The following is a 27,576-nucleotide window of genomic DNA, read 5'->3' on the forward strand; positions in this document are numbered from 1 at the left end:
CCCAATGCTGCCTGGCCTGAGTGCAGCCACTGGGAAGAGACTGATGCAGCCCTGACACCAAGCGTGCAGTCTGCTGTCGTTCCATGCACAGATCCGGGGGAGGAGTACATGCCCCCCATACCTCCCCTGGGGGTGCGCACAGCAGCAGGAGCTGCTCTGCCTCCCTGCGCCCCACAGTTGAGCCTCCAGCTTGATCCTGCACCCCACCCCAGCCTGGTTGGGCAGTGCCTGCCTCAGCCCAACTCCCTCTCTCACGGTGGGGGCCTTGATCTGTCCAACCATGGCCCTTTGCCCCTGCACAGACTTATCAGTTGGATGCTGCTTTCCAAGCTGCATTCCTGGCTGTGTGCATGCATGCGGCATTTATCGCCAGCATTATTGGCCACATCAGCCAAAGAAGGCCGATTGCCAATAATGTCAATTTTCCTTTTATTGGTACTGATACGATATGAACCAATGTACCAGTGCACCTCTACTACTAAGTGATTACATACACACAAAAAAAACTAGGGCAGGTAACCAAGCTGAATGTCAGGAAGTGTTGAGAGGCACAAGGAGAGATAGAGAGAGGGACAGACCTGGTAGGTAGATCTACAGTTAAGGTTGCCCAACACTACATTGTGAGCTGCTGCTTATAAGCTTGGTAGATATATATCATTTAGGTTGAAATTTTGTTATGCTTTTTGTTTGTCCAAGGCTAGATTTTTCTTTTAGTGGTTTAGTGCACATGGTTTGTCTATTACTGAAAATAAAGTTGAAGGAAAATAGTTTCACCGGTGTTTAAAAAAAAAAATAAAAATGATTCAACTTATTTAAAAAAAAAAAAAAATTAAATAATGGCTTTCTGATTTTGGAGCCAGTACTTAATATTTGGTTGGAATATGGTCCTGGGATTAGAAAAGCACATTCCTGCGTCCTAGGTAGTAAACTAACCTTGAGTTGATTTATAAACATTCTGAAAAATTATTTCCAAAGGAATGGAATCTATAAGCCTCTTCCACTTCTACTATGATCCTGCCGTAGTATTTCTGTTTAAACTTTATATTGAAATTCATTACTCCTAAAATTGGAACAAATGAATATTTCGCTTCGTGCACTACTTGTGAACAAGCTCAGTATTTGTTTCAGAGCTAGGTAAATATTATAAAACACACAATTCGGGCATAATTTGGGTGTGCGCTGCCATGTTTAGTGATCTAACAAGTGCTAAATTACAAAGCTGGTAAGTGACGTACTTAAGGTGGATGATTTGTTAAGGTGGCACGTGACAGATTTCAAGAATATCTAATCACCTGAGTCATCTAATTCCCAAATCTATCATACTTGCTTGAATCCAAGAAAAGGATTTTTTTCCCCAATCGGCACTGGGGGAGAAAAGCCTCATCTTGGATTTGAGTGTGATCTGGGGCAAGCAGCAGCTCAGCGCTGACTTTGGCCCCAGGCTTGGGGTTGAAACAAGAGCTGAGCTGCTGCTTGCTGTGGACCAGAATGGCTTGTTTGGCAGAGGAGGGGCATGTGGCTGGGGGGATGCGGTAGTGGGGGAGGACTACAGCCTGTCCCTGGCCTCCCCCAGCTCTGCAGCCTGCCTTCTCACCTCCTGCTTCCCCCCCATCTAGTTACCCTTCTCCCCCCCACCTTACCTTCTGCTCCACTCCAATCCCTCCAGCCCTGGCCCAGCTGGGAACTTCCACCGCTTCCCCCTGGCCAGGTTGGGGCAGCCTCTTCTGCTGCTGATTGCCCTGGAGCCAAAGCAGAGCTGCAGCAGAAGGTGCAGAGGGGAGAACAGAGGGTGGGGGAAGCAGGGTGTGTGGAGCAGGCAGCGGGAGGGTGCGTGGCAGGAGACAGCCATGGCAGGGCAAAGGGCAGGAGAACAAGGGGCGGGGGTCTGGCCCCCCGCCCTCCCCCTGCTGTTTTCCTCACCACAGTAGTGGGCAGGAAGAAACTGAGGTGACCTCTTACTGATTAGATTCTGTATATGGAAAATTATAAGTCTGGTGTAATTTTCCATGTATAGAATAATTATTGGAGGGGGTCCTCTTAAATATGAAGTTGTCATGGATTCGGGTAATACTTTGTCTGCATTGTTATAGTGATGTTTGTATAATATCAAGAACAGTTGGTCCCCTCTTTTTCCCCACCTCGCGGAGTCTTGACAATTGTATTGGGTTTGGAGTGAGTTAACTGTGTACTAACTTTGTTTTTCATGTACAGCACCAAATATTTAGAAAATCCATTGTGAAGTAAAACTTTCCCCTTTGCTTGGCTCCTAGGGTCTTGACAATGTTCACAAACAGAGAGTTGCTGAAGTCCTAAATGACCCTGAGAGCATAGAAAAAAGGCGAAGCCGAGAGAGCCTCAACGTTGATGTGGTAAAGTACGAGAGTGGGCCTGATGGAGGCGAGGAAGTGAGTATGAGCGTAGAGTGGAATGGGGTAAGTACAGTACACAGTTTAAGAGACTAGCCTAGGCAATAAGCCACTATATCAAACTTGTCCAGTCATCCTTCCATTGTTTTTAGTAGTTTTACTAGTTTATTTACTTTGCAATTTTTCAGAATCAATTAAAAATTAAAGAACAAGACTTTGCTTTTTGTAAGTTGTTTACCTTTTATTAACACTTTCAATTTGATACAGTTTTCTGTTGTTAGTGGTGAAATTTCTTTAGGGATATCAACTGGCTGGAGTTAACTCTGAGCATTTAAATGCTGATTGAATGTCCTGGTTATTGTTTTTCTTAGTAGTAGCAATAGATTGGCAGTTACCATACTTTTGCTGCTTTATCTTTGCTTCTTGTCTACATGTTTCCATTTCACTGATAACCTTACAGATGCTGCTGTGGAATTACTTTACTTTAGATTGGCATGGAAAAATATAACATCAAAATATTTTCAAAATCCTTGCCCTTTTTTTGCTCTCTTTTTAGAATTGGACTTAAAAATTATTCCAGTGACTTCTTTCAAATTTCTGGGAGGAAACTTCTCCATTCCTTTCAGTCCTGACGTAAGGATGATGCATAATCTGCTGCACAGTTGGCCACTACAATTTCATGAAAATAACTGTACATCCCTGAAATGAAATGGTCACATCAGTTTTCAATGTAGCCTGGTAAAATTTGCAGCTTAAGTAGAGGGCTTATTCTGGCTTGTGACTTCTGACACTAATGCATATTGTGTCACACAAGTTAGAATAATATAAATGTTCTAAAATAGAAGCGATGTTTGTAACGTGTGACAAGCTGTGCATTTTCTATGTTATTTCTCATTCAAGTGAAGATAATCCAAGCTTTTACATGTATAAATCTGGTTTAATTAGTTGCTTCAGCCGTTGTGTTTTTCTAGTGCATATTCCATTGCTACCAGTGGGATGTATGTGGATAGGCTGCACCATCTGCTAATTAAACCTAATTTGTGTTTTCTGCTAAAAACCTTGACCTGGTCTGTTAAATTGCGTATTAATAATGCTTGTCTGACTGCCTTTGCTTTTGCTCTAGAGGGGTTAGCCTGTACTGCGAACTTGAAATGAGCTTCCGAGGTATTCTCTTACAATAGCCCCAGCTCTCCAGTCCCCTGTGACTAGATTTAGGATTCTAAAAATACTTGGCAAAAACTCAGACTTACTGGACCTGAGTGGAGAGTGTTCTCTGTCTGTGCTTTTGTCATTTATCAAATGACGTTTTCTTGGCATTGGTATTTTCTCAGTGCCAAGACAGTCAATCAGCATCTATTGTGAATAATTAACATTGCATCATCATCAAAAAAAAAAAAAAAAAAAGGTTGGATAGCTCCTTTTATCTTAATTTTACCCACTCAGTGTTAGAACTGTGTACTGTACTCCTCCCTAAATTTCTGCCATACTTTGCATGACTTTGTATGTTCTAAATGAATTAAACCCTTATTTCTACTATTTGCTTTTAATTAAAACAAGCATGCAGGGTTGGGATTGATAAAGGACTTTTCTCGAAAAATACTAGGCAGTATTTCTAGGTCAATACTTGATGCCCATAGTGCTAAAAATTTGGATCTGAAGGGTGAGTTTGTCCATCGAGACTGGTATTAAGGGCTAGAATTTTTACAAAGTCTGGTACTTTCTGCGTTTGCTTAACATATGTGGTATAACTTTTTTGATTTACATGGGACTGTTCACATTCACATTTTCTTCCTCACTTTGGAGGTAGTTTGTTCAAACAAACTCCTTCCCCTTCTCCCTGTTTTCTACCTCAGTGCTGTTCTCTTCTATACCTGTAGGGTATGCTTTACCTTTTCCTTTCCTCTGTTCCCTCCTTGCAAATATTCTACTTGGCAAGCAGGAAAAGCTGCTGAAGTTCTGTTGGTAGGCAATTTCTTCTATTTACAGAGTCTGAAGAAACAGCCTGTTTTGGTTAATATTTAAGTACAGATGCACATCAGAAGTTGGCCCTTGAACTTGGCTGTCCAATAAAACCAGAGGGGTACTTTCAGAGTAGTTGAGGCATCTTGCAACCTTCACTGAAAAAACTTCAGTTGAACATATGTAACATACTCGATATATGTCGGGTAAATACTGTACACTTTAGTGCAGCCTCTTCTAAATGCAGTGAGAAAAGAAACTGAAATTTCTATTTTAACCTAAAATATAGGTAAATACTAAGTCACATTATTTAGTGAAATTGAAAACTTGTATCTCATGTTTATGTATTTTTAGAGCTGGTTCCATAAAAAGAGACTATAGTCAATATTTTAGTTTGAAAATAATGTGAAAGGTAACTTTAAAATGTTTATGAATGTAACTTTTATGCTGTTTTTCAGCCTGAGTGTTTATTCCTTTTTATGTTCCTAATGCAACCTGAGAGGCATAGATTGTCCAGTTGGCTCTAAGGCTGAATTATGCCAGCTAAATTAAGGGCTGGTAATTTAGATTAATTTTTTTACTTTGAAAATGTCTGTATAAGGAACAGTGTGTCATCTTATTTACAATATACATAATAGCTTTAAATTTAGATTCAGATTCAGAATTACTGGATACTGGTTGACTTATTTTAAGTCTGCTATCTTTTTATATTAGAGTTCACCTCGTTTAGATTAAGCTGAATCTGTGTTATCAGGTAAAGTTTTGATCGAAACGGCAGGTACAGGCACTGGTGTATTTCAGTACATCCTGCTGGGGTTCACTCTAGTTCCTAGAGACAGATGTCCTTTTTACCAAATCAGCGTCTTCAATATCCTTTACCAGAACGGTGAATAGGAAGCCTAGAGGTTGACCTACCCAGTCACTTGTTTAGCTGGTTGCTTTCAGCTGAGATTTGAGGCTTTTTAGGTAGTGCAGTGTTGGGGAGGCTTGTGCTACAGTATATCTTTTTTCTAGATTACATTTATAAAAATATACCTGTGACCAAATCAACAATTCCTTTGAGTCCTGTTGCCTTAAAGCTGTAAGTAGAATTTTGTTTGGAGGGATATGGAAAATCCTCTTCCTTTTATAGTGCTGTGGGGAAAAAATCCTGGCAGAAGTTAAAGCTTAAGTGATTGCACCTTGTTCTGTTCTTTTTTTCCTTTTTTTTAAATCTTCTGTTTTTTTCCTCTTCATTTTGACATTTTATATTCTTTTTAACCTGAAAACTACTCTATCCTCCGCATATACTACACACAAATATATTTGTAAAAACAATCTCTGGTTAATTTTTTCCCTGTTTTGTTTTTGGTTTTGGGGGGTTTTTGTGCAAATACTAATTTAATACGAACATGGGATCTCTCTTGGTCGTTTGTTTAGTGCATTTTCCTGAAATAAAGTACATAATTTTCTGATGATTACAGAAGTCTGTAAATGGCAGCCTTTGGACATGGAGTCCCACATCTTTATTAAAAAAGCTGCCTGGGATATGACCTAGAAATACTGTAAACGTAACTGTTCAAACGTGAGAACTGTTGAACTTTTTCCCAACAGTTTCATTCAGTTTTTCTCTCTCCATTTCTGTCTGACAGGCCTAGATGCCTTTTGTGATTCTTAAACTGTCTCCTGCATGACGGGCGTGCACCATCTTCAAGCTTTAACTTCTCTCTTCAGTACTGACTGCTGTGTTTTAGCAAATCCCTTACGATTCTTGTCAGAGCTACACTTCCTTGTAAACTGGCCATTCCTTCAGTGCTGGTGCCCTTTTTTTGGTTTCCTGTTTCTGTACCTGTGTAGCTTTGCCAGATATGTATCTAGTCATACAAAATATGTTAATACAACCATTTGCTGTGTAATACATAAGTAAAAAGTAAGAATGAACTTTTAAGTAGCTGTTCACTATGAAAAAAGGTAGTTAAAAGTATCACACAAGGTATTATTAAAATGGCATGATGGTTACCTTTACAGAATAAAACGTAAAAGTAAGGCATGTTCTCCAAGTGCTTTAAATGTATTTAGAGGCCTGTTATATGGTTAACATCAATATGGAACCCTGGATGTCTTCACTTATTCTAAAGTAGCATTGCTGTTTAGTCTTTGTGTGAAATTTTGGCAATTATGCTTTTCTCTACTAATCTTTGGTGTTCAGTGATTTGTGTATTTGTCTTTCTAACTTCTAATAAACTCACTCCAACTGATGTCTGTCTCTGTCTGCTCAGTAGTACTTCCTTCTTTGACAGTTCTTCCTTTTGTACAGTAGCCATGTAGAATTTCTAGAAGTAGGAGATGATTACTTCTAATCTTACTAAGCTATTATATTTAAGAGTAAAACAATGGTTCTTTGCCAGTCAAATTGTACTTGAGTTGGAAACTTCTGTGGATCAAATAATATAGCATAAAACATGATTTTTATGTGCAGAAGAGTATCACTTTATTTCACCTTTTTTTCTGAAACATAGTGAAAGATTAATTGGAATTGAAAGAATTTGGATACAGGCTTTCTGAACATTAAATACTCACTATATTGAATTTGATGTATGGAATTCACTGAAAATACTTAGAATTCATGGCCTAGGCATTTGAACCAAGAGAAGGAAATGGCTGGTTTGTTCACACCCTGACAAAATGCTTTCACTTGGTGCTGTACTCGCCTTTCTCACGACTGCATCGTGGCTGGATGGTGGTGGTGGTGGTGGTGGTGAAAGTGCATGCACTTTTCAGATTTATTTTTAATTGTTATGAATCATATTGAACCGTACCTTGGACAAGTCTTCAAACTGCTGAAACATTTATTAGTAGGCTAGGACAAAAGCACTATTTAACCTGAGTGCTGACAGTCTGCTGGATAAAGTACAATTTATATATGGCATTATTAAATATTTAATATAATTTGGTACTGTTGCTGAGTGGTGACAGGACATAAGTATTTTAGAGTGTAGGCATATTACTCAGTTGTAGGAGAGGGGCATAAACTCTTGCAGTTTCACATTTGTTCACATTTTTTTCAGGATGGCACTGGATCTTTAAAGCGCAGTGGTTCATTTAGCAAACTTCGTGCTTCAATTAGACGCAGCAGTGAGAAGCTGGTTAGAAAGCTGAAGGGAGGAAGTTCACGAGACAGTGAACCAAAGAATCCTGGGTAATTATCTATTCTTAGCTGTACTGGAATGCTCCCAATTTGTGCCCGTTTTGTAACCTAGCACTGTGACCCAAGTAGCCTTTCTCTTGTGGCTGTCTACTTTTCCTTTGTGTAGAACTGTGCTATGTAAGGAGGTCTTGAATTCCACTTCTTTACTAAAAAGTAATATAGGGCAAATTTCTTAATCATACATTTGAAAATTCTCTAATGTTAACTGCTGGAAAATTGTGACTTGTTTTTGGTATTTATAATCCGATCTTTGACAGAACCTGTGGTTTTAGTGTGGAATACTTAATACTGTGGCAGCTGTAAGGAGAGTCTTCATTTGGAACATTTGTATATATTTTGTAGCCCTGTTACCTTTTTAGACCATCATAGTATTATTATTGTACTTTATTAAACTGCTAAATTATTTTTTTGCACAAAGTTAAAGTATGGTCAACTTAATTTATTCTAACCTCAAAAAAGATAATTGGTTCAGCAGAACCCACAACTAGCATAGCATTCAAAATGTTTCTTGTATTAAAACTGAACTTCAGTGTTGACACAGTATGGTATTAAACTCTTCTGAATGAAGAATCTTGTAATCTATACACTGAACACATCTGTTTTATGTTATTTTAATTGCCTTTCTGCTAACACTTAAATTTCCTGTTGTTAGGAATATGAAAAGGGAAAACTGCTCATACAGAAGGGGACATTATGTATTTGCCTCTGTAATCCTTAGTGTTGAAAAGTTTTCTGGGGATCAAAGCATGAATAGTTATTGTTTAAGTGCTACTTAAAGCCTAAGAAGTATTAACACTGAAAAAAATCTAAATTTCAAAAGGCAAAAAAACCTTGAAACAGGCTACACATCTGCTGAAAATCTTGAAACAGGCTACACATCTGGGTTAAATCTTGATCTCAATTAATTCAATGGCAAACATTTCCTTGACTTTCAAAGGGGCAGGCTTTCATGCCATGTGTTTTTATTATTACTTTTGATGTAATATGTCCACTAGATGCACAAAAATGTTTGTATGCAAACAGAAATATTCATCACTGCACTGTCCCTTCCACCCCCACACCCCATAGCACTCCAGTTCTAGCAGCCTCATTCCTAGCCGCTTAGTCGAATTAATTTTTTTTATACTTTTAAAACAAACTACACTGGTTCCCAGTAAAGCAGTTTGAATAGCATTCCTTTATTGAACTTCTGCCTGAAAGCATTCTAAGGAAGAGCATTTGTGGTCTTCATCCAGAGGGATGAGTAGTATATGGATCTATTCATTTATTATTAGAAATGGTTATAGTGATTTAAAATTCCATGTGATATCTGGGGCAATGATTTGGAAGCAGGTCTTCAACTAATGCAGGTCATCAGAGCTCCAGTTCTGTCAAAGAAGGTCTGCCTCACTTCCTTTTTTTTTTTTTTGTTTGCTTTTTGTTTTTGTTTTTTTTTGTAAAACATCTTGCAAACCTGTGATGAGTAATGATACCTGTTGCTATTTAATGTTTTGAATTCTCTACCTCACTGACATCTGACTTGGAAGTATATCCAACTTTACACCCAGTCAGATGATAGCAATTATTTAGTGAGCAGTTCGTTTGTGTGATGGTAAAGATATAATCCTACACTTGGTGAAGTCCATTGCAGAACTTCAGTTGAATTTATTGGTGCACAATTATGAGAGTTTGGGGGGGTTTTTTCAGTTAAGGTAGCCTGGGGACTGACTGAAATTCAAAAAATATGTAGTTCAAAGTAATGCAGAACTGCAACAGAGCTTAGTAAAAGAAATGAGCAAAAGGCCAGGCGTGGAACTAAATGAGTCTCATTCTTCCAATTTAATAGTTATAAATTGTTGCTTATTTTTATACAATTCTGTATAAACTACACAGATAGCATAGTTTATGTAATTGGTTTTTTATGAACCCATATCTTTAATTATATCCAATTACCACCTTATTCCCTAATTTTTACAATATTTAAATAATTTCTCAGTGTCTTTACAGAAGCAGGGCACTAGTGCTTGTTTCTTGAAATTAATAAGTAAATAAACTGCAGATTGCTTTCTTTTCCCCTCCTTAATCAAAGACTAAAGAGTATTTCTACAGTTTGGTCCAGTATTCAAATTTAGCTTCCTGGCTTGTAGTCTCCACTGAAAACTCTTTGTGTCTTTGATGTATTTTTGAAGCATTTAGTTTTAACTTTTGTCATATAATCTACCCACACAAATGCAGACCATTTTTTAGAGCGTATGCCACCAAATGTGTGGTGTTTATGATACTGATAAAGTGCTGCGGCAGTGTTCATAAACAAGGCTGTACTCTGGAAAACTGTGCTCATTAAAGGAAAACTTCATGAGATTTTATGTGCTTTCTCTGCGAACAATATTCACGTACACTTCTGATTTGGGGAATTTATTGTGATAAAAATTTACTTATTGGAAAGAACAGTTTGATTTTTTTTTTCCAAGTTGTAGGATGAATTTGTAAAGGTGGGAGACTTGAAATTCATCTTTTGTGACTTGTAACCAAGCAAATTCCTTGTGGAAGTCAGTGAGAATACACCATACACTCCATTTTTTGCAGAGTACAACTACTCAAAAAATTAATTTATTTACCTGTTTTTAACAAGGTGAGCATCCTGCTTATAAAAGTGAAATGCTTACCCCTTCACTCAAAATTACAAAAGCGCAAGATAAGGTTTACCCCCTCCCTCCCTCTCTCTTCCTTCTCATCAGTGATTAGGCTGTCACATTAGTTTTATTACGTGAGTTAATGAATAAGCAGAAGAGCAGATGAACTCCAGAGTATTAAAGACCTAGTCTTTGTGCAGTTCTTGATAGAAAACTGAAGGAAGGAGGAAATAATATTTCTTTTGCGAGTGCCAAACCTTTTTGGCTGGTGTTCTGCAAATGAGCCCTGCATCCTCCCTGAGTGCCACTTCTCTCCTCTACCTGATCTGCTGCACTTTCTGCTCCCTACTCTGTGCTCCTTGAGCAAGCTGCTGCTCTTCTTTCTCCTTTCTGCCCTGTACTCCTTACCTGATCTGATGCTTTGTTTTCTCCACTGTGCTGCCCGTCTCTTCCCCAAGCTGCTATATGCCACCCCTGCTCTAATGTGTTCCCAAATAGAATATGCAAAGTTTTTCATAAGGTAACAGGATGTCTATCAAAGTTGGGTCTTTAAAAATATGTAGCAGTTTGAAACTTGGAGTAACATACTTTTTCTGGGCACTTGTTTCATTTTTATTTTGCTTTCAAATTTTTCATTCTGATTTGCTGACAGGTGATTGGGTGTGATGATCTGATGTGATCAGTTTGACCAATAGAACAGGGTAACTAAGTTGATATTGCTTTAAAAAAAAAGAAAAGGAAAAGACAAGCACAGCTTTTTCTTGTATCTCTGGCTTATGACGACTGAAGTGATGCATGCATCCCTACTATTTTTGCAATCCTATGTTTAACTGGAAAAATGCTACAAGTGCATTTGCCAAACTAATTCTTCTAAGTATGTAGGTGAAAAACTAATTACTTCTGAAGTAAATTGGCTGCTAATACATTTTTAAAAGTTGAAATTTAGGCATGATAAAATGTGCTTATTTATTTAGCTTTGCTATTCGCACTTCAGCAAAGATATAACAAATACTTGTATAGATTTGTACCTGTGGAATTTTTTGTTTCTGTGTAGTTTGGGTTTTGTTTTTGATAAACCTTTATGCTCTAACTTCTGGAAGAGAGATTTTCATTTGTGGTATTTTGTATGCGTTTTTGCAGATTAACAAACTTTGATTTTTTTTTTCCAATGTATAACCTTTATTGTATATTTTATATAAATAAATAACAGAGAGGTGAAAAACCCATGCATGATTCATTGCTTCTTTTTGTTGCTAACACTTAGGTCAGATATTTAAATGTGTGTGCATTAAGCTGTCTGAAACTTTTAAAAATGTAACACCCTTTTCTTGCCGCATTCATTAGTGTAGATTCTTTTGATTTTTATTGTGTTGCAGACATACACATTTCCGTTTAAAGCCATTAGATGCACATTACTATCAGCTCACTTAATCTGTGCTTATGTCTAGGGGTTTGTAATGTGCTTGCTGTGCAATGTGATTTTTTGAGGGTAGACCTGTCAGTGTCACTAGGGTTCTGCACGTGTTCACCTGGGCAGATTACATTGCAGTCGGTGTTAGTTTGACAAACATAATCACTTCTTTAAAGTGGTGCTTTGGACACAGACAGATCATAAAAGAGCCTGCTGAGGATCACATACGTGCTCTTTCAGATAGCAGTGCAGCATATTTCAGTGAAATCCGACATGGCGATTATTTAAACTTGTAATCCTGAATTCCCCTTACTACTACACACTTCAGGATAGTTAAGTCTTGAATGCCATTATGTTTGTGTAAACTTATACACCAGCCAGAAAGCAGTTATTGACCCTTAGCCCAAAGAATTTTGGATATAGAATAGTTTAATACAGTGATACCTTGACTATTAATGGTCCTTCCACTGTCAGAATACTATTTCAAGGCTGCTGATGCCTTAAACAGTATGTCCACAAGCATGATCAATCTCACTCTTCCCACCCCCCCTTCACTTCAAAATGACTGAAATGAAATGAATTTAGCAAACTTTTAGATTTAGTTTATAAGAATTTCAATGGTAATCTTTTCACATAACTAAGGCAAAAATAATAGATTCATCTATCTATTTTAATATTTTGCAAGCTAAATGCAGCCTCTCTGTGATGAATTTATGCAGTAAGAGTTTTCAGAAACGATATGAATAATTTTACATTGTTTTAATCAAATGCTGCACAATTTAAGACTAAGCCGTCAGGTTGAGCATTGATTTGCTGTTATGACACTTAGAATGAAAATTGTCTTGAATGATTTAAACTAAAATCACACACCTAATGTGTGTGAAGCCCTAGGGAGCAAGGGGTTATGTTTGTATTTTATCTTCTTTTATTTTTTTTAAAGACCATTCTTCATGTCAGGGGTTAGATCAAAGCTATTTTACATTTGCATTAATCTTGTTTTGACTTGTGTTTAGAGCTCTTAGCTTTCAGTTATTCTGATTGGTTTATCCTTGCATGTTCACTGTCCCGGTTGCAGCATGAAGCGTGCCAGTTCTCTGAATGTTCTTAACATGGGTGGCAAGGCTACTGAAGATCGTTTTCAAGTAAGAAGCCCTCTGATATTCTTACACAAGTAGATGCATTAGCAGGGTTCGGGCCGAAGAGCATGAGAAATAGTAAGGTGTTAACCTTTTGGGTATCATTAAAGCTATAGTACAGCAGAGCACTCTAAGAATGTGCTGAAGTCCGTTTCCATTTAAACATTTAGGCACCTGCTTAATTTGGAAGTACCCGTCTCATTTCAGTTAATGGCAAACAGGTGCTTATCATATCCCAAACAGATTCTGAATTGAAACCTGCATTGCCTGGTGGAGTGGATGCGAAGTTCTGGAATCTCGCATACTTGCATTATAGTCATTTATAAAGGAAAACTTGCGAAAGTTAAGTGTTAAGTATTTTGTTTAAAGCAGCATCTCCCAAATAGCCAGTGACTCCAGACAGTGGGCTTCCTCAAGTCCCAGCACTTGAGTGGCTTCTGAGGGTACACAAGAGCAGGGCTTAAATTTGTCTAATCTGTGATGGTAGGTGTTTGTCTGCCAAAACCTAATCTTCATATTTTGCCTAACTATTCAGTGTGCCTGAGCACTGCTTCCCATATCTGTTTTCACATAATAAAGTCACCATTTCATATGTTGTCAAGGTAAGCCAATAATGTTCTGTGCTCTAAGCAGTGTTGTGCATCTTACTAACACAGTAACTGCAACTAACTTCTGGGGGGAATATTAATCACTTCATAACTAACATGCTGTAGTGTAGGGTCCACATCTTTATTTACCCCAGGGTAATAAAACAAGAAAAAAATGCCCACACTGCGTGAATCTCATTTCACTGTTGAGTGGCATAAAGGTGTCTTTCCAGTGTTAGCCCTAAAGGCTTTACTGCAATTTTCCAGTTCTCTAAAATTTATGTAAAGATGTTCCTTAATATGAACTTTGACCAAAAAAATCCACTGAGGTAAACCATAACTCTGCAACCAGTGATAAAGAAATGCCTGGGACTTTCAAAATGTGACCGCCTGGCCTTAGGGGCCTTATAATAATGGGTCTTTTCTACTGTGTACGATCGATGCCGTGTCAGTGAGGTATAGCTATCATATGTAATGTGTGAAGTACTGATGAAGTTTTTACAAATTCCCTCTTTGCCAAGCGCAGAGACACTTGACAGTACCTCCGGGTGGTCAGCTGTTTCTCTAATAAGCATCTGAGTGAGGTATAGAAGGGGTGCAATCACAAGACGACTATTTAGTATTGGTGATTGTGTCAGGGAAAAATGCTTATGTAAGGTTCCTTTTCATATCCTGCTGTCACAGGATGTGAAGGTAAGCAATACAGACTTCATCAATTTCAGCAGGTCTTGAGTTTCTTAACATTTTTAAAAATCAGACTCGATAAAAATGCTTGAGATCTGGACTCCTGCATAAATATTTTTTTTTCTTATTTATTTTCATACAGGAACGAAATAATTGTCTGACAGACTCAAGAGCGCTGAGTGCCAGTCACACTGATTTGGCACGTTGAGGTTCTTGGACAGAAGCTAGCTAAAATTCCTTTGTGAATAAAGAAGCACTGAGACTCAAAGCTTTGGTTCCTCCTCACTTACTATAGGAACATCTAGTTCATAGACTCTGTTGCAATGGACTCTTGTTTTTACTTTTCTAAACAGTGACTATTTTAAATATAGCGTTAGGGAATATTTTCTTCTAAAGAAAACGTATATATTGCTCGTTGCACTGCTATCAGTCATGTTACTTACACTGATTTCTGTTAACAGATCTGAATTTCACAGCAGTCAGAAATTGGAAAAAGACAACTCTTTAAAATGCATTAACATGCAACGGAGTATAACAGCTTCCAACTGATATTTGAAAACACAGTAAAAATGGAATATGTAGCAGTAAATTTATATAGTGCTGGGACAAGAAAAGTATAAATGTGCGCATTGCTGTATAAATTCCCAGTTGTGTGCTGTACTGCTGGGGGGCTTTCCCTTGCATCACTGATGGTCTTCACTCTAGATACTTCATGTAAAAAACAGAGCTGAAACATGGGTTCCTTAACCAACAGGTCTAGATGCTACATTTTGTCACCAAAACGGTTAGCTACCTTCACTCCTAGAAGGCATATACAGCAACACCACTAGCTTTGAAATGCACTTTTGTTGCAGATTTTAAAGTAATCAATGGGGGGAGAGTACTGTATAGGTTGTTCTGATGGGGGGGCGGGGGGCGGAATAATCATTATAACCTATATTTCGTACAGTCAGTGCATATTTAGGCTTTGGGTTGCAACTGTCCCAGAGCAGCTGCTGCTGCTAAGATAAACTTCCCTGACTCAGGTTGCTAACTCTTTTCTTGCCTGTCCACTGGCGTTCTTAACTCTTAGCAGCCTTGTTGGGCTGGAAATGCTCCTAATTTTTCTCTGATGATCAAAGGCTTGCCTCTTCCTGTTGATGGCACCAGGAGCAAATGAAGCAGGTGACTCTAGGCTGTTATACTGTGAAGAGGACCACTTGTAAAACTCTGCTGATGTTTGTTTAAGACATTTGGGGCCCCACTGAAAGCATCACGGCTTTATCTAGTGGACAGATCACACTTTTGATCACCCACCCTTGGTTTTTTCTATATGCAATGAATAGATATGTTGTCTGCATATTGGATTGCTGCTGGAACAGAGTATAGAACATCAAAGTATTTTGTAGACTAACATTTTTGGTTTTGTTTTTCTATGAAACGTGATTTTTAAATCAAAACATTTAAGTTTTCATCTTTTGCAAAGTTTTGCTACTTACATGCAAGTTGGAGGAGAAAATAAATGTGTGTCTGTATTTGTAAGTATAGTTACGGAGCTGGAAAGTACAGAACAAAATTAACATTGGGGAGAAGTTGGAATGCTATGCCAAGATAAGCCTAGCACCAAGGGAAATGGGATAGAAGGTGGCAACAACGTGTATTTGTTTCGCTGTGAAACAGTCATTAGAATGAGAACTTTTTAAATGTAAAAATTTGACCAATTTGCATCTGGTTTTAAAATGTACAATGGCTGATGCGAAAAGCTGTGTATGTAATGCACTTGACTGTGTACCATGAGGTACTTCCTAAGCATCTCTAAAGAAAAAACTGTTAGGTAAAGGGTATGCTCACCATGAAGACTGTTTTAACATGCTGAGACATGATGCTGCTAATGCATAGAGAGTGTAGTGCAGAATAGTGCAATTCATTGATGAACCTGAGGGAGAACAAGTTGTTGCTCTACTCTTTTAGACATAGCTAAAGGGGACTTGAGTTTTTTAAAATTTTTAAAGAGGTTTTTATATATTTGTTTTCCTTTTAGTAATGTCTCAAACATATTTGTGGATGAATTCAATGATCTGCTCAAAGTCTGAATGTCCAGCTCTGTAGGACTTGCTAGGCTGGGCAGACCTCCGGGATGGGCAGATGGACATCTTTCCTGTCGTGTACTAGTTGCACAGGCTCACAGCAGAGATCTCCACCCAGTTGCTGTCTGTCCTGTGGTCTGGAACGCCCTGTCCCTTTGGCAGTAACTGAGGGGTTTCTGGTGCGGTGGCACCTAAAAAGCTGTTGTTCCAGCACCTGCACAAAGCCAGTCCAGTAGGAGTGGCACAGGGGAGAGCCTTGCTCAAGTCATTTACACAGAATAAGATGTTTCAGTCCTGTGAAGAGCCTCTATAGGAGCCTGACTTCCTAGAAATTGAGCTAGTCTGACCCAAACAAGTCATTTCTCAGTGCAATCTAAGCACTTGCTTCCAAGCCTTTGTCTTTCAAATCTGAATGAAAATAGTTTTGAAACCTCTTATCACAACTGGAATTTGTGTAAATAGAAATTGTTAGATGTATTTAAACATAGGTTGGGCTAGCAAAAATAGGACTATTTTTATGCTTTTGACAACTGACGGCTGTAGTACGGAGTTTCGAGTGTGGGGAACCTTGTTATTTTAGGTTTTTAAATAGCCCTTGTCCTCCTGAGCTTTCAAATGTCTGGAGTGCTTACAAAGAATTCTTGCAGGGGATGATGAGCATAAAATGTTGGCCTGTAACCCATCAGACAAAACCGCTCCTGCGTCTGTTTGCAGAAGTGTGTAATTCTTGCTCATGCCCATGTTCAGAGACGCATGAATCTCAAGGCACCGTTCTTTCTTAGCACACAAACCCCTATAACAGTAGCCAAATGAGAGAAACTGTTGAACAGCATTACAGTGTTCATCTTAAGCCAATATGCTACTTGCAGGTAAGAGAACTTTGTAAAGTCTGAAAATAGATCTTAGCCTCAGTTTCTTCTTGTGTTTAAATTATTAAAAACTTACACATCTATTCTGAGTGGCTGTCTGAATTTACCTGGTTCGGGCAGGAACATTTCCATTTTCAGTTTGTTATATTCCCTGCCTTGCTCCGGTTCTAGCTGACCCCATGATGGATGCCTGTGTTGTGACTGGAGGATGGTTCCTGGATCTTGCTGACCAAAAGCGAATAGTTAGACCCTCTGAATTGAATGAAGTAGAGGGAAGGTGCGAACCCTGTGCAGCACTTCCCTGCCCTGGTCCCTGCTTGCTCAGTACAGTGGGGTCAACTAAAAAATTGAATATGGATCATTTTAAAGAGGGCCAGTTTCTTCTAATTCTTCCTATGCTACATCAGAGTTGTTTCTTCTTAGGATTTAAGTTATGAAAGTATCAGACATAAGAGATTAATGATCCAAAGGTGCTCCTCACCCCTGCATCTTTCCTGTCATATACTAGTTGCTAGCAGTACTGCCAGCATTTTTCTTGAGTTAAGATCTAACGAAATACTGTAAATGTGGCAGTCTTTCTCATAACTGTTAGCTTCCTTTTGGGATTTTTGATCCAACAAAAGGTTTTATTTACCATTGATCCTCAGCAAAGCATTTAAAACAAACCGTGGAAGACCAGATTTAGATACCTTCTCGTTGCACTGCTTTTTTTTTTTTTTTTTTTTGGTTACTTTTATAGCTAAATGATGGTAATTCACGAAGGTTAAAGCTTGACAAATATCTATGGTTAAACTGTACAGTTAATTCCACTGATTTCGAAAACAGGAAACAAGGTATGGCTGCGTTTTGTGTGTGTGTTGTTAAATGGGGCAGGCAGCGATTCTCCAAAAGTGTGTTTGTGGGGTGATGGGTTCAAAGCGCACAGTTTAGGTTTTGTTACACAAGTCATTGACTTAGATCTGAAAGCTGCTAGGAGTCGAGTCGGGTTCTTGTATTTCCACGGCTGCCGAAACTGAAGGAATACGAACCGCGCGGAAGGTGAGATGTTTACAGTTCTGTTGTACAGACTTTGCATATCGTACAAATGCACATTTGAAATATTGATACAGATGCTCTTTTAAAACTGGTTAGTTTGGGGGGAATTGTGACGCTTTAAACTCGATTACTTTGGGGCATTTGCTGCCTCAGTACTTCAAATGGTAATAATCATCGGGGGGGGGTTGTTAAAGGCCTTTACAAGGCTAACTAGTCACCCATGCATGCATGAATTAAGCTCAGAAGGTCTAAGGTACATGCTTTTGAGAAAATGAAGGCTTGTGTTGATAGACAAATGGCAAAGCTGTTTATATCCCATTAATTTGTTATAGCCTCCAGATAAACAGTATTAAAAAATTATAGCTAAATTTCAGTTATCGCTATAGCTACGTCTTAGCACTGAAATGACCTAGGACTGTATATTTGGAAATTTAATTATACAACAGCAAAAGCCAAATTAGATTTGAGTTGCATACAGTTTGGGATAAACATGGTGAAAACTTCTAAAATAAAAATGAGAAATCTTTGGGGTCTCTACATTCATCGGATGTGTTGTTCTTGAATTTATGGCTGCGAGTGTTTGTTTTCTTTTTATTTGAAATGTATGTAAATGTCTTGCAGAATTTGGAGACTATAGTACAATAGTCAAACAGAGCTGAGGCTCTATGAGATCACAGAGTATTTTGTGTATCTGTGGGATGAGAGATCGATAGCATCCTGAAGGATAATTATGGCACTTTTTCTTTTTAGGAAGAACTGACAAAGATTTTTAGTTTTCAAATGTGTGGACTGGATTTATAAAAACAAACGAAAGAACAGAAAACCCACCTAGTTTAAAATCTTCCAAGACTGATTTCAGGGCTTTGTATCTCAGTCACTGAGTATCTTACCCTTTGTTACAAGTGCTGAAGGAGAACAGGATTCTGAATTCAGCTGAGAAGAGATAAGAACTAAAAAGCTTCTTTAAAAAAAAAACCTTAAATGTAAGAGCAGTAATTCACTGAGATTTAAACACAGAACTTGGTATGAAATAAAAATTGAGGCTTTTTAGCCAGCTCTATTGTGTGTGTCACATTAGTTTTGTAATGCACTTTTCCTTACGACCATCATTTTCTTTGCAGAGAACAATAATTTTGTCTTGCTGTTCTAGTTTTCAAAAGCAACCTGTTCCAAGAAGTGCATATTGTGTTTTCTTTGAACGCCTCTTGTTTGTATCTTGTTACAGAGTTGTGGTCTGATTTGAAGCTGTTTAGACATTTCTAAAGTGTTGTGTAGCATTTATTTGCAAAGTGCAAAAATAAAATATTTAAATAGAGTCTTAACAATAGTTCTATATGCTAAATTGGGCATATTTGTGCATTTTCGAATGTAAATCATGTAAAGCACGTAGTGTGGACTTTTCCTGTACAGAAGCAAACCTCAGTTGTGAAACCCAAAGATGAATAAAGTTGTATGAAGGGAAGGTTTCTAAATAAAAGTGCATTTCTTACTTAACAGAAGAGGCTACCGCTGGAACACCCAGGACTTGCAGTGGAGAATTACCCAGTCTTAAATTCTGCTGAAATAAATTCCCCTTCTAGCTCCCCCTGAAATAACTGCTTAGCAAAGCCAGCTTTCCTGGGTTTGACACAGCCTGACATGTCTTGGATTCAAGTGTACTAATTATGCAACTACATTGTTACAAGGCATATAGTTCTAAATTACACAAACCCTAAAAAGAGGTAATGCAGAATAAACAAAATACAAAGCCTCCTCTTCAAGTACTATCTGGAAATTTGTAGCTTAAAATTGGACTGAAAATTGAGTAGATTTAAGTTGGGTTTTGCATTGCATTCTGGATCATACTGGTTGCAATGATGTTTAGACAAGGTCCACCTGGTTCCTCTGCTGTGGAGTACTCTTACAGGGGACAAAATCACTTGTTTCCCGAGTTTTAGAGCTGCTGGTATTGCCACTCGTGTTCCCAGGCTTTGCAGGTGTGCAGGGGTCCCTGATGCATGAATTATGTCTTTATTATGGTCATCTTCAGGGCCTGCATCTTCCTAACCATTCCCACCTGACTTTCTAGACCAAAAAGTCAGTACCACTGGTATTAGCAGATCACAGCAGTTGCAGATGTGTTGTGGTTTAAGAAGAAAAATCTGTTTAAAGGAAGTCCCTACACCTATTTTATTTAGAAGGAAAGAATTGGGTAGCTGTGTTAGTCTGACGTTAGGTAAAAGGTAGGAGACTAACCGGTTACCTTATTAACCAGTCTGAAGTGCCGCCCTGCCCTACCTTCCGCCATGTAGATGTAGTTCAGGCCTAAACTAAGAGCTGCTCTGATATGCTTACCAAAATAGCAGCAATCAGCCTCTCTAATAATGCGTGAGGACAGGGCATTGTAGTAAATCTTAGACTTCAGTTTCTAAAACATGACCAAAGCAGCTTTTGGATTCTTGGGAATGCTGTGTTCAATAGCCCTACCACTTTTTTTCTGCAAATAGCTAGTGACTAGAGACAAGCAAAACAGACTATAGACCTGTGATGCTAGACACTGTACCAAGTTTGTGAACAAGAAAAAGTATGTAACTGTAACAAATTGAACTGTGCTTTTTGATAAAACTCAAATTATTCACTTGGTGAATCTGTCTGCTGCTAGGAGATGGAAGGTCTTGCAGATCTGGAAATGTGAAGGGATATTTTACTTGAGAGATCACACTTTTCCAGACAGAAGTCACTCTCACTTTACTGCCGTACAGTATCTAGTAACAGTTGCAAAGATGCAGACAATCGATCAAACTCTTCTCTTCCCTGATCACTCTCTCAGGCGGAAGGTTCATAGACATAAAGCTAGATACAGACAGTGAATCTCACCCCAAGGCTGCGTATATTCATAAAAAACTTTTATTGCTGGAATATGTACATATTGGGCAATCCCGCGTGAATACCTGAAGGGAAATGCCTTTCTTCATTGGTATGAATTTCTGGAGGAGATCCCCTGTAACATTTTCACAGTGGGCTTTTTACACTTACTCCCTTGACCCCTTCCAAATGTACTGTATAGAGGCAAAAAGATAGAGGCAGATGAGGAGCAAAAGCTACTCTTAAAGTTCTCACGCCTCCAGGATGCTGCAGTGCAGGTCTCTGCAAATTCTCTGCCTGTGGTGTTCGGCTGACCATCAATCTCATCAACAGTTGATTGGACCATGTTATCCCAAGTGCTGGAGAAACTCTCTTATCCAATGAGCTAGAAGAAAAACATAAGTAAACTTTACGTGCATAAAAACTTGATGTTTTGCACTACACCTGGTAGGAGTCTGCAAGTAAACATCCACTAGAAATTAAACTCCCCATGTCTTTTAAAAGTTTTGCTACCTTAAAGTCGTGCTCTAGAGACTGAGGGCTGGAACGTCGGGTGACTGTACTTTATGCACATCCTCTCTAGCTATGCCTGTGCCATAGAAGTGGAAATCTGAGGTACTGCTAAGGAAAAGAAAAAATCTGGTGTGCTCTAGCCCCTCCTATCCTTATGCTCAGTGCTGAGGGGAAACAGGCTGTGCATTCTTCTCTTCCTTTCAGCTGCTTTTGGTTCACATTAGTGTGGCTTCCAAGGGATTATTCCATTGTCATCCTCATTAGATGGTTATCAGGACCTGATGCAAATGTGGGAGGAAGTAAGCTGGTCTCTCGCTGGTTGACACTGCAGCTCTGACTCAAAGGAAGAGAAGACTCAAAAACTCAAGTCTTAAGGGTGACTGCTTCAGACAATTTAAAAAAGCATCTTTGCATCTCAGGAAAAAAAAGAAAAGGTCCTACAGAAGTTGTTTTCTCCATCACTGATCTCATAAAATGTACCACTTGGATTTGCACTCACCACCATTACACCATCTGGGTAGACCTCCAGGACATCTATTTCCCTACTGCAGTCAGACCTAATAGGAAGGTCCCATAGATACCTGAGATTTGTACTGCTCAGGAACACTGCTCATCCAATAGAGCCTATTTGTAATCCCAAGAGTCTTCACCCAGGTTCTCACAGTAGTAGCCATGTACTTCAGACAGCAAGAGGCAGCAGTCAGTCAATCTGTACCAAGCCAACAGGCAAGGTAAAAGGCCCTTCTCCCAGCTGCTGTTCTGACACCATCACGACACAACTGTTCCACCTTTACAACTGTTGGTAAGTCCCAAGTCTAATTTGTCTCCACATAAAAAAAGATTATAGGTCTTTGGAAGTTGACAGCCAGCCCTTGGCCATGTACAAGCGTTGCATTTCTACAAGGAGAATCGCAATTCTCCAGGTAGAAACCCCAAGCATACAAATGTTCACAAAAGTTTCTCCCAGACTAAAACTGGCAGTTCCAGGAGAAAACTAACCCACCTGCAACCTGGCAGAAGTTGCTCCCAGGAGAGTTTCTTATACTTCTGCATTTCTTTAGCAGCTATTTCAACTATACTGTAACATCTGCTACATCTTTTAAACATGTACCCTTGCCCATCAGTTTGGTCAAAGTCCATCTAACTTTTCTCACCCAGCAGCTCTAAAATTCCTCGAATGACTGACCAAAAGATTTCTGCCCCACAGGGGAACAAACCTGGTTCTCATGCATCTGAGGAGGTTGCCTTTTGAACCCATTGTTCCATCTTTCCATGGAAGTGGGCTTTTCTAAACAGCTACGGTTGTTGCAAGGAAAATGGACAAGATCCAAGCCCTTGAGGTGGATCCTGTATACGCTGTACTCTAGCCAGATAGTGTCCTTAAGAACCCACCTCAAGTTCTTACCCAAGACAGTCAGCATTTTAAATTGGGGACATCAGTTACTCTTTGCCACAATGACTCCAAAATCCATCTCCAGATATGTAGGCACTGCTGTGGAGCTGTCCACAACAAGGGTGTCCATCTGGACAAGCAGTCAAAGGAGTTAGAGATGTTACCCATAAGCAGAGCTCTCTGAACTATGTTTTTCATATATACAGATCACTCTGCTCCTTAATCCTGTGCAACTTAGACTCTTAAACCACTTCCATGGAAAGATGGAACAAGGGATTGAAAAATTAAACAGAATACAGCGTGTTTTTCTCTTTATCCCCTTGTACAGTGGATGAGAAAGGGCAGAGCTATGAATACCCTTCAGGTACTGCTAAGGCAAAGAAGGTCTCCAAGCTCAAATACTATGGTGTATGCCCCGCACACTGAGGAGCTGCAGGCAGACAACAGATTTTGAAAAACTTCAGTTACTGACAGGTAACTTCTTTGCCTTGACAAATCCTCTCCGTTTCATGAAAAATTACAGTAGTCATATGCAAGTATCTGTCAGCCATTTGATAAGTCACAGGGATGTCTACTGCAACATCGTGGGAAGGGGTGGATTTCACAGTTTTCTTTTCTCAGTTTATCATTTATAACCTTTGTTTTGGAGGAAAGCAGAAATAATATTCCATCAGACAGCTAGGAAATAACCTTACTGAAGAGTTTTATCTTCGGCACAGCTGACAGGCCATTGACTTACACGACTATATGATTCAGGGCACATCTCCCCTAGAAAAGTACATTCACCTTTGTCTCCTTACTCAAGCAACAGGGAATACTGTCATTAGTCATATAAATATGTAGGCATTATTTGAACCCTGTCAAGTTTGTGGCCTCAAAAATATCTTGTGGGAATGAAATTCTATTATTAGGTCTCAGCAGGCTTCAAAAAAGATGCAAAGAGTGTTTTATTTTTATACATACGCAAAAAGATATAAACCTTCCTGTGCCAAGCTGCAAACTGGACATAAAGTCCTGGAGACTAAGGAAAAATGAACGTTATTCCATAAGTGCATACCAGGGAATTTCTTCTACTTTTTACTGCAGCAGGTACAGATTTCTAGCAGTTACAGAAAACTGAATTACATGGTCCACCGTTCTGCTGTGGCAAAACAATTACGCTCCTTTATAAATTGCATTTAGGACACACTAACGCAAGGGAAACAAATCTGGGGTCAAGTCATCTTTCTGGATTAACTGTTGCATGTCAGTGTGCAGAAAGCCACTTACCTAAAACTGCACTGAGCTACATTTGTCTCACCCACTGCATCAGTTACCTAAATCATAAAATACAAAGTTTCAGTAAAAGTGCTCTATGAATACATATTTGCATTTATCAAAAGCAAGTTTATTTAACTGCAGCTGACTTAAGCCAAGTCAAACACTTGCTTATTCAAGCCTGAAGCTGAACTGGACTGGAGTATAAAAAGATGATAAAAGGCTTGGAAAGCAAGTCATACAAGGAGAGGCTAAAGGAGCTAGGCATGTTCAGCTTGTGAAACAGGCAGTTAAGAGGGGATATGATAGCAGTCTTCAAATGCTTGAAGGAATGGATGCTATAAAGAAGAAGGAAAACACCTTTTCTCTCTTGCTGCAGAGTAGGATGACGACTAATGCCTTGAAATTGCAGATATTTCAGTTTAGACTGGAGATCAGGAAAAACTTCTTCAGTGTCACAAGAGCGCAGCAGTGCACTGGACTGCCTAGGGAAGTTGTGGACTCTCCATCCCTGGAGGTGTTCAAGAGGTCAGACACCACTGGTTGGGGGTGATCTAGGTATAGCTGTGCCTATGCTCTACTTCGGGTATTCCCCATGCTTCTGGGCTTGGCTGGTTGCTGCATGGGGCTAGGAGGAAACTCCTATGATTAATACTCAAATTCTGAAAGCTCCTACTTACCTACTGCCTAACTCTGGAGAAGCCTGAAGTCCACAGGGTTTAAGTTTATTCTAGCAAAGTTCCCTGGGAACCCAATGATCTGCTTCTGGGCATGTCCAGAACTGCCTAATTCCTGACACTGCTGAACAGCTGCACAACTGAGGCCCACTGGGAGCTAGAAACTAGGTTTTCCTCTCATAACATGCATACCAGATAGGCCCTCGTATAAGCCATGGCAGGAGGAGGCAGTGATGGTTGTGCACTTTCATCCAATAGTTCAATATTTAGAGCACTCTCCCATTGGATTATAGGAAAGAAAGGCTGGGAAGGACCTCCCAAGATCATCTAGTCCAGCCTCCTGCTCTCGACAGGACCATCCCAGCCAAGTCTGTCTAACCTGCTTTTGAAAGTTTCTAAGCATGGATACTCCACAACTTGTCCAGGTAGCCTGATCCAATACCTGGCCACTCTCACCTCAGGATATGGGTGTACTGGCTTCCTCTGCCCATGAAGATTTTTACTGGCATGGCCCATGCAAGCGAGGGCTCTAAGCACAGGGTAAGAGGATTTTTTTGAGATAGGCTTCTCTCATTCCTTCTTGCTAAAGCCATTCCAATTTGCATAAAATAACTCATTATTCACTCATTAGGCCTGAGGGAGGGTGAACACAACTCTAATTCAATATAACTTGCTCCCAAACATTTTGGACCGCTGCCAGCCCTCAGACAACGTCTGTATGCCCTTATTAGACTTTTAAAGGTGCACAAGTCCAGTTAACACCACAGTCCACTTCTCATGGCCTGATGGACCACTATTTGGTAACCCCAACCCAATGACTAGGGCACTCAACCTGGGTTACAGTCCAGTGAATACCAGGTGCTTAAGTGCTGCAATAGCAAACACTTAAGTGCTTTCATGCATCTTGCCCTTGGTCTGGATTACTTAGGAGACTGCCTCTGTGACTCTCACACCAGCCAAGATTTCTAAAGAGACCTTTGAAGGATACATCAACCTCCTTCAGCTTTCAGAAGTCCACAAAACAGACCCTCATCACCAAGCTCTTCAGGGGAAAGACCAAAAAGCTGGAATCCGAGAGGCCCGATTTCCCTTTTAACAGGTAAAAGCACTCGAGTCAAAACCCCAAACTCTTAAGTCACTGACTACTCAAGACAACATCTGGCTTGCTTTCTGATGCTTTTGCAAGAGGAAGATCCAAGCTACGGCTCAAAAAACATATCTTAATGCGCCAGGCAAGATGTGCTTTGCACATCCTACTTCCTGAACCAGAAGCAGTGTCACTGCCTTAAAGTAGTACTTGGCTCTGCTGAGAGGCTGCATGGTGCAGTGAATTTATAATTCTGACTTGCCCCCCAAAAAACTCTTCTCTACCTATAATGCCAATTCACTGAAAATAAACTACCCTCTCCTGAAGAAGCAAAACATTACCTGTGTAGCCAAAATCACAAACCCAAAGAGTATTTCATATCCTCTGCTCCTAGAAGATGGGTGAGAATCAACACCATTGAGACAAGGCACTGGAGAAATTCTTCCCACATACTACTGCCAAAATACCCAGGAACCTTTCTTCAGTGCATCTATGGAAATTGCTACAAGCAGTACAAAACTTTGCTCCATTTGATTGAGTATAAAATAAATGTACATGTTCCTGCAGAAAGCTGTTGGCTTCCCTTTGGTTTCTGATTCTTCTATTCAGCCCATTCAATGGTTCTGCACAGTAGGAAGTAGTTTCTGACTTCATACCTGATTGATACACACTATTGGAGTCCTGAATCTCGTACTTAAACCATGAAGCTGTGCTCCAAATGTCTGCAAATACTGGGCTTTCACAACAGAATCTTGTGCTCCAAATTCACATCGAAACAAAGCAGCAATAGAGTCAATGATCACGAGGCGTATCATGCCTCTTGCAAGCAGCAAGGGAATTCTTTTCGTAATGCAGCTGGAGAAGGTGTCCTACCACAAAACACAAAAGCATTCAGCGTTAAAGTTGCTTAGGATATATATAGCTTCCTATACAATTCTACCATTTATGGAACTGTATTCATTAATTAAAGGAGATGAAAGGCTGGCTGAACTTACAACATCTGTAGCCAATGGAAGTCTTTAGCATTTCATAGGGTGTAAGTTATGGCAACGTTTCTCACAGGGTTTTCAGTCATTCACAAAGCTCCAAAAAACAAGGAACTCAATAGTGCAATCTTGAGCCACCACTTTTGGCAGTCAAGCTTTCAATAAATGGATGGGACTTGACTTGAGAGTAGTCAAAGTCCTCAGGTTATTAGTAAGTGGCAAGGCAATGACAATGGATCTGTGATAGCACAATATACCGTTGCTATATTAAACTATAGTAACCAAAACTATTAAAAGTTAACAATATCTGAGATCCCTTGTTCATGCAGAATTCTATCCAAATGTTTCTTAAGTCCCCAGAACATTTCTGGTGACGAGTTATTCTCTACTGGATGCCTGTCAAGTAGTTTAACCTCCTTCTATCACAAGTTAAAGCTCTTTATCTTGGCAAGGAAGACTCAATGACAAAGCTGCACTCACTGACAGGGCTCAGCGTCCCTGTCACTGAGCCACAACTGCTGGGGGTGGCCTCCCCCACCGTGGCCCAGCCTGGCCCCAACGTGCGGCCTTGTCCAGGGCTGAGTGAGGCCAGTCCGGCCCACCCCCGACAGCTGCAGCTCAGTGACAGCCGCTCCACCCGCCCTAACTGGGCCAGGCAGTGCCGCACAGAGCCCACCCTCCCATAGCGGTGGGGAGCAGAGGGAGAAGGAGGGGGAAGAGCCCCTCCAGCACTGAACAGAGCCCCCCTCCCCACCCCATGGCAGGAGGAGCAGGGGGAAGAGTCTCCCTCCGGGAGCTGGGCAGCCTTGAAGAGCCCCCCTCCCCAGCCCAGGGTGGGAGGAGGAGGAGCCCCCCCCACCGCCACAGAGAGCCCACCCCCACCCTGGGGGGGAGGATGAGGGGGAAG

The 27,576-nt window shown here is 39.9% G+C and overlaps 2 protein-coding genes across 5 annotated transcripts in view; one reads left to right on the top strand and one right to left on the bottom strand.

Annotated features, from left to right (window-relative positions):
- Window positions 1–19,378, top strand: part of KLC1 (kinesin light chain 1) — a 66,850-nt gene extending 47,472 nt beyond the window's left edge. The window contains exons 13-16 of one of the 4 annotated variants that reach the window (XM_025197198.1): window positions 2,271–2,432; window positions 7,373–7,503; window positions 12,611–12,677; window positions 14,085–19,378. In XM_025197198.1, coding sequence (XP_025052983.1) covers window positions 2,271–2,432; window positions 7,373–7,503; window positions 12,611–12,677; window positions 14,085–14,150 — 426 coding nt within the window. In that variant the 3' untranslated portion in view covers window positions 14,151–19,378. The other 3 variants (XM_025197199.1, XM_025197200.1, XM_025197201.1) reach the window with 3 other exon arrangements.
- A 1,404-nt stretch (window positions 19,379–20,782) lies between these two features.
- Window positions 20,783–27,576, bottom strand: part of XRCC3 (X-ray repair cross complementing 3) — a 36,532-nt gene continuing 29,738 nt past the window's right edge. The window contains exons 7-9 of the mRNA XM_006018048.3: window positions 26,340–26,552; window positions 23,932–23,978; window positions 20,783–21,141 (exon numbers count right to left, since the gene is read on the bottom strand). Of these exons, the coding sequence (XP_006018110.1) occupies window positions 20,904–21,141; window positions 23,932–23,978; window positions 26,340–26,552 (498 nt within the window). The 3' untranslated portion in view covers window positions 20,783–20,903. The remainder of the gene's footprint in view (window positions 21,142–23,931; window positions 23,979–26,339; window positions 26,553–27,576) is intronic.

This window comes from Alligator sinensis, unplaced genomic scaffold (genome assembly GCF_000455745.1).
Source record: "Alligator sinensis unplaced genomic scaffold, ASM45574v1 scaffold85_1, whole genome shotgun sequence".
Lineage (NCBI taxonomy): Eukaryota > Metazoa > Chordata > Crocodylia > Alligatoridae > Alligator > Alligator sinensis.